The following is a 7,027-nucleotide window of genomic DNA, read 5'->3' on the forward strand; positions in this document are numbered from 1 at the left end:
TCTACTGCAATCTCTGGTTTTGCTCAAGGAGAAGACAAACTCTACAGCCTTCATTATGATCGCCCATTGTTAAAGTATGGCAGTGGCAGTTTTGCTTCACTTAAAGTACCTTCACTGCCGTTAGGAGCCAAGGTAGGTAAACAAGCCTAACATTAAACTGAACCTTAATAATTACCTCCTTTTTAAAGTTATTTTTTTATTGTGTATTTCTCTGATTAGTACTTGCTGAGGGTCTGTTCCTGGTCTCCCCAAAGCAGATGTCAGAAGACTTCTCTCAGTTTCCAGCTTCAGGGTGAATTTATCCCATACTGTGAAGACAAAGGGCTTTGGTAAAGCACCGATTGCAACACCGACACAAAAGCGTGGACAAGGAAAACACGGATGTATGCCGAGGTGTTTCCCTTTTCACGAACGCCTCATGTTTCATCACTGATGATGACGACCTCAGGTGTGTTGCTCCTGATTAGCCCTCCTCCTGTTTCTTGCCATACACGTTTCTTTCCCTCAACCTTGAAAATTCAGTCACGTATATACTATATATAAACTTATATATATATATTGACTCCAGATGACTTCTTAATCACAAATTCCCTCCTGGCCGCACCCCTACTGTTTGCACCATTCCGTCCACCCCCAAAGCCTCTGAGGAGCCGTCCCAGCCGGCAGCGGAGCTGAGTCCCTGTCAGCCGCTCCGCAGCCCCAGGGGCCCGCTCCCCCTCTGCCCGGAGCCCCCCACACGCGACGGGGGCCGGTTACGGGCCGTTAGGGGCCGTTACGGACCGTTACCGGCCGTTAGGGACCGTTAGGGGCCGTTCCCGCCCGTTGCCATTCGAACGGCGCGGCCCGGGGCCGTTGGGCGCCGCCGCCCGGGCGCATGCGCGGTTCAGGTCGCTGAGGGGAGCGGCGGGGCCGGGCCGGCGGCGGTGAGCGGCGGGGACCGGGGGGACTCCGAGGGGACCGGGGGAACTCTGAGGGGACCGGGGGGGTTCTGAGCGGTGCCCTCGGCGCTGGCGCGAGAGGTGGGCGAGGAGGGGTCGCCTGGCGGAGGAGCAGGGCAGGGCAGCGGATGGTTAGTGTGGTAACCGAGGGGAGTAACGTAAAGGAAGGGGCTCGTCGAGTGCACGCATGGCCTTCTTACTTCACCCCCCCTCCTCCCCCCCCCCAGTGAGTTGAAACGTGTAGAAACGCGGGCTGCAGCCGTAGTTCCTGCAGTAGGAACGGGGACGAAGGAACGGCCATGGCTGAGAGGTGCCGTGACGGGGCGTGGGGTGTTTGTGGCGTGGGTGACGGGAATACGGCCCGGCAGGGCCGGGAAGAGAGTCCCGAGCTGTGCCTGCTGCGTGTGGCTGCTGGTGCCTGGCCCCTGGGCAGTCCCCGGAGCTGGGAGCTGCACCGGAGGTGCCGTTTGTGCTGACGGCTCAACAGGTGCTGCAACCGGGCCTTTTATTTCCCAGAGCGAGTTCTGTCACCCCTTACCGTGACAAGAGCCTGCAAACGGGAGATTGTGGCCGTGTGTCGCTGCATTTGTCATTTCTGTGCCGGTGGTACAGGAGAGCTTCACGGCCCCCTGCGGCTCGGGGGTTTCTGCGGCTGGTTTGGCTGAAGGGCAGCAGGGCGCAGCGAGGCCTGTGGTCCCTTTGTGGTCCCTTCCCCTTCCTGGTGGAGTGCAGGGAGCCCAGCAGCACCCAGCTGTGTCTCACGCTCCACTGTAATGCTTCCCTTGCTTGGCTCGGCTGTAACCTGCTGCCAAACTCATCTTTTAAAACCCTCCGGAGCCAAATGGGGTCTGTCAGCTTGTTACAGCTGACGTTTATTGTAAAGTCACTTACCCACCTAACCGCTGGATAGGCTGGATTCCAGATAGAACTGTTTCTAAACAATGGCTTGCGTAATTAACGAGATGAAGGGTGTCTGGCTCTCTGGGTCAGGAATGCAGTGCTGTCAGTGAATGTGCTCTGTTTGACCTGCTTAAATGAAAGCTGTGCTGGGAAAAATAATACCCGTGAAGTCTGTACAAAGAACATCAGACTAGTCAATTTTGAAATGTAGCTGTAGCAGGTATGCTTTCTTCTCATCTATAGGATTGCTAGCTGGAAGAGGATAAAATGCCACAAAGTAGGCCTTCTATTGCTAGATTTCTGAAACCTGGCATGTTACTGGCAAAATTACACTTTGAATTTTTGTAATATCTTTTAGTTTGTGATTTGCTTACACTGAATGACTCTCCTAGTATAAATACCTATGTACTCGTATGTATTTGCTACCAGAGTTGTTTGGAATATTTAAGGAAAATATCTGCTCGGTACAGGAAAACATTTATGAGCTTCCTTCCTTTTCTTTCTTTCACTGGGAAACTTTTTTATTTTTCTAATTCTTTGCTTAACTCTGGTGTTAAATCTTTTTTCCTTGGCATTCTCAGCAGCTCTGTATCCGATAACCATCTCCTAACTTATTTCCCCTGTTGTTCACGTGCAGGCTATTTTCTCCACACTGCTGCCGGTGATTTAGGCACTTCTACCTTCTGCTTCCCCAGTACAGCTGCTGAGTAATCATCTAGAACGAACGGAAACAATACAGGGCACCAACAGCGAGGATCACCGCTGGCAATCAGGGTAATGGTTTTAAACTTCTGAATAACCGGGCAGGAGAAGCGCGGTTCTCTGCCCTGCAAGGGGGGCTGCGGGCAGCAGTGCTGTGCAGTGGGGCAGCTCCCGCCAGGGCAGCCTGGCAGGGGAGGAAGGGGGCCCGACGGGCAGCGGGGCTGGCCTGACTTGGACTCGCTCCTGCCTCAGCTCCAGCAGCCATTTTTTTTTCTAACCATGAGTAAAACCTAAAAAATTACTTAAGTTGAAGTAACTTTCCTAAGATTCACTATAACTTTATTAATATATGTTTAAATGTATTTCCTACGGTAATTAATAATTAAAAAAAAAAAAGGCTTATGTAGCCAGTGTATTAGATTAGTTGCTTTTTAAGGCAGAAGTTGGAAATACGTGAGTAGACAGTGTTCACCTATGTGAAGATTATTAGCTTAGCTCTTTAAACCATTGATCACTTACATTTTTCATCTCTTTTCCCCTTGGCAATGAAAATGCCGGTGTAGGTTAGGCTACTGGTTATTAATGTGTCACATTGAGGCCTTTAGGTTAATAAGACAATTTTAAATGATTGTAAAAAGAGTTTAAATGGTTTTCTCTTTTTCTTTTGTAGGACATGCATCACTTTGAGGAAGAGTTAACGTGTTCCATCTGCTACAGCCTGTTCACAGATCCCCGTGTTCTGCCTTGTTCCCATACGTTCTGTAGAAACTGTCTGGAAGGTGTTCTTGATCTGTCCGGCAACTTTTCCATTTGGAGACCCCTGAGAATTCTTCTGAAGTGTCCAAACTGTCGGAGCGTTGTTGAGATTCCTGACTCTGGCACCGAATCACTGCCTATCAACTTTGCACTGAAAGCTATAATTGAGAAATACCGTCAGGAAGATCATTCTGATGTTGCAACTTGCAGTGAACATTACAGGCAGCCGCTGAACGTTTACTGTCTTTTGGATAAAAAAATGGTGTGTGGGCATTGCCTTACAATAGGAAAACACAACGGGCATCCCATAGATGACCTTTACAGTGCCTACATAAAAGAGAAGCAGTCTTCTGGAAAAATTCTTGAGCAGCTGACTGATAAACACTGGGCTGATGTATATTTGCTTATTGAAAAGCTGAAAGAACAGAAATCCCAGTGTGAAAGTGTTGTTCAAGATGATAAAAAAGTAGTGATTCTGTACTTTAAGAAACTTAGCGATACATTGGAGCATAAAAAACAAGCTCTGCTGTCTGCACTGGATGAAATCAACAGACAGGTTCTGGAAGAATATGATCCTCTCATTGAGAATTTAAAAAAAATGAGGGAAGAACAGCTTGAATTAATGTCACTGAACACATCTATTCAGAAAGAAGAGTCCCCACTTGTTTTTCTTGAGAAGGTGGATGGTGTATATCAACGACTAAAAGCTTTGAAAGAGAAGCAGCTACCGGATGTTAAACCTGTTGAGATTTACCCCAGGGTTGGGCACCTGTTGAAGGATGTGTGGTCTAAAACTGAAATTGGTCAGATCAACAAGATCCTTACTCCAAAAATAAAACTGATTCCAAAAAGGAAATTACAGAACAAAAGCAAGCAAAAAGAAAGAGAAAAATCTACAGAACTTATTCAGGCTGTAAATCCTCTAACAGTCCTGCTTCTTTTTGTAATAGTAGCGATAGCTCTGTTTGCATTTTCCAAACCGGTGTCATCATTTGCAATTGAAGCTGTTCCCACTTACGTTTCAGAATTCTTGCTATCTATTTATCAAGGTTTTTGTGCTCATTTGCAGACTATAGTGGATGCACTGTGCCGTAAATTTAATCTACTGGTGAGGTTTTTAGGGATGATTGTTCCTCTTTGGCTATTTCAATGATTAAATTAGAACTTACTGCAGGAATCCCTAAGATTTATTTTTAATTGAAGTTTCTACTTAATAGCTGGGTTGTTAAAACCATACGCTTTTTCTTTCTTTTCCATATTCTTCCTTTTTCTGTATAGGTTTCATCATTTAACTCTTAGTTAAATGAGAAGATTTATAACCAAAAAGCCGTGTTCATCTGCTCACACAGCAAGTAGGTAGGTGGTTGGTAAGAGCCACGCAGAAGTAACGTCTGTCTAAGAAAGCTCTCGGCAGCCTTCTGATTGCAAAAACTCCTCAAACATCTACATTTTTTTAATGCTTACCTAATCTAATTATGTTTTTAATAGAAACACCACAACTCTGAAAGTTTAAAAAAAGCACCTCAGGCTGCAAAGTGGCTGGTCCTAGACAAGTCAGTCAGTTCTGAGCTCTGGTGTACGTAAAGCTTGCATTTAGCGTTTTATTGACCTCTCTCTCAAGGTAGTTTAACTGACATACCTGATCTGTAGTCTCTAAATCATATATTAATGGACTTCGTTTTCATTTTGTATGTTCCTGGTTACTAGTGATGTGATTTCAGCCTTTTTTATAATCCGTGTTTTTTAATCTCTTTTAAATAGTTTTCTCCAGTTTACAGAGCAGTATCTGCAGTACTTGGGGTAAAGTATTGCATGCAGAGTTTAGTGCCACCTACACACAAATCGGGTATTTATTTAGTCTACCAGGGAATTTGCACCATTTCCTAAAATGAGCCTTGAGTTTTTGTTGAAAGAATTAACACGTAGTGAAAATAGATCCGTATTGCAGTAAGTAGCACAACTCCCTTTGAAATCGGTGGTATAAGGATTTCAAATGTCAAGAGCCCTTAAACAACTTGAAAATGAGTAAATTTTCAGGCTTTTAGCACAAATAATGGAGGTCTTTACCTTGACCTAGAAGAAGAAATGACAGCGTTTTGTTCTGCAGTCAAATAATCGCTACCACTCTTTACTTCTTTTGAAGAGGTATTAAGCTGTGCTCAGTAGAAGAATGTACAATGGCAGCAGCCCTTGACCTTCAGTAGTTACCTTCAGAGTAGTGACCTTCAGAGTCAGCTGTAATCAAACAGCCTTTAAGCGCTGCCGTTAGAACAGCAGAGCACAGAGAAGTTCACAATGAACTAATGATTTTATAAAAAACAAAATGGGCTCTTTATATGTCTAAATTTGACTTCATAAACATAACAGTGTATTTTAGGATAGCATTCCTTGGGCGCTTTATTTATTATTATTTAAAAGTATACAAGTTAAGCAGTGATTTAGTTCTGTGGGTAGCCTCTCACATGTTAAAACCTGTGCGCAAACCCAGACTTGTGTGTTGCTACCAGCAGACACTGGTGGGGGCTCCTGCGAAATAGCGACTGCAGCGAGAGGTGAGAGCCAGCTCGATCCCCTGATGTGATGCTGGTGTGTTCCTTAAGCCTAAGTGAAGTCTGGAGAATATTGATGTCCTGCTGTTGCTGCATTGCTAAAACATGAAGTCTAACCGGAGGGCTATTGTGCAGCACCCTTCTGCAGTTTGGGCTGTCTCTTTTGTGTGGCTTTGACGGAAAGGTGTGAACAAGCAGCGTTCCAGAGGAGAGGGTTTTTGCCTGTTTCTGTAATTTTGGTTTCTATAATTTGGGTTTGCCTTTTAGTAGTAGTGTGTAGGTGTATCAGGGACTGGATAAAGTGGCACATTGTTTTCCCAGTAACACTTTGGAATCGGGCTATTTGTTTTTCTCTAAAGCCCTGCTAGAAGGCTGGCGTTTGGCATGTAAGTCTCTGAAATCCTGGTGCTAACTGTACGCCTGCTACCACGAGGCTTCCTTTTTGACTTACCTTCCTGTCCTTTATTTTCCTAACTTTTAAAAAATCTTATGAAAAGTTTATAATGAAGTTTTATTTTTCCAGACAACATGAATTTATAAGATGCCTTTATCACTGATAGAAACATTTGGTACTTGTACTTATGTACTATATATTTTAATAAATTTACATACAAATGTATTCTTACATGAGGGTTGGCTAACACCTTGATTTCTTTACTGTACAGAGTCTCCATCTAATCCTAAACAGAGCTGGCGCATGGGGCTGAGCTGCAGCCACGCAACGGGAGCAGCAGCTGTCGTTGGAACAAGAACGTGGGTATCCGGCAGTGCTGGGTCTGCTTCGTTTTCTTCCACTTGCCCCATTTTTTGTAGTACAGACGTGGTGAAGGGTCTCTGAAGCAGCAAGCCCTTTAGTTGCTTGATGCAGATTTCATGTTGCTTTGCGTTGTCCAGCATGGGCCCCTTTCACTTCTGCCTGATGGAGTGGTGGGTTCCCTTCGGCTGGGTGCCAGCTGCCCACCCCTTCTCTAAAGGACGGGGCCAAAATTTGGCAGAGGAACTCGCAGGCTGAGGGAAGGGCAGGGGCGTCACGCATCAGTTACCTGCTGCAGCCAAAACCAATTCACCTTGGGGAAGATTGACTGCTACTTAGTACGGGAGTAGGTAGTGAGAACTAAAAACAAACTGAAACCATAAACTGAGCCTCAAGCTGTACTTCAAGGTGTTCTAGAGTCAGCTTGA

At 45.4% G+C, this 7,027-nt stretch overlaps 1 protein-coding gene across 2 annotated transcripts; it reads left to right on the forward strand.

Moving 5' to 3' along the window:
- Nucleotides 1-230: 230 nt before the first annotated feature.
- On the forward strand, nucleotides 231-6,470 carry TRIM59 (tripartite motif containing 59). Of its 2 annotated transcripts, none has more exons than XM_035334407.1 (3): nucleotides 231-448; nucleotides 2,476-2,612; nucleotides 3,211-6,470. In XM_035334407.1, exon 3 carries the CDS (start codon nucleotides 3,214-3,216, stop codon nucleotides 4,447-4,449), a length of 1,236 nt encoding a protein of 411 aa, XP_035190298.1. In that variant the 5' UTR covers nucleotides 231-448; nucleotides 2,476-2,612; nucleotides 3,211-3,213; the 3' UTR covers nucleotides 4,450-6,470. The 2 variants fall into 2 exon arrangements, with proteins under 2 accessions (XP_035190298.1, XP_035190296.1); XM_035334405.1 differs by lacking the exon at nucleotides 231-448 and adding an exon at nucleotides 870-923.
- The last annotated feature ends 557 nt before the right edge of the window (nucleotides 6,471-7,027 follow it).

Source organism: Oxyura jamaicensis, chromosome 9, assembly GCF_011077185.1.
Source record: "Oxyura jamaicensis isolate SHBP4307 breed ruddy duck chromosome 9, BPBGC_Ojam_1.0, whole genome shotgun sequence".
NCBI lineage: Eukaryota > Metazoa > Chordata > Aves > Anseriformes > Anatidae > Oxyura > Oxyura jamaicensis.

Bases quoted from the DNA above. Each gene is read 5' to 3' on its own strand.
- TRIM59 (XM_035334407.1), top strand. From the start codon at position 3,214: ATGCATCACTTTGAGGAAGAGTTAACGTGTTCCATCTGCTACAGCCTG.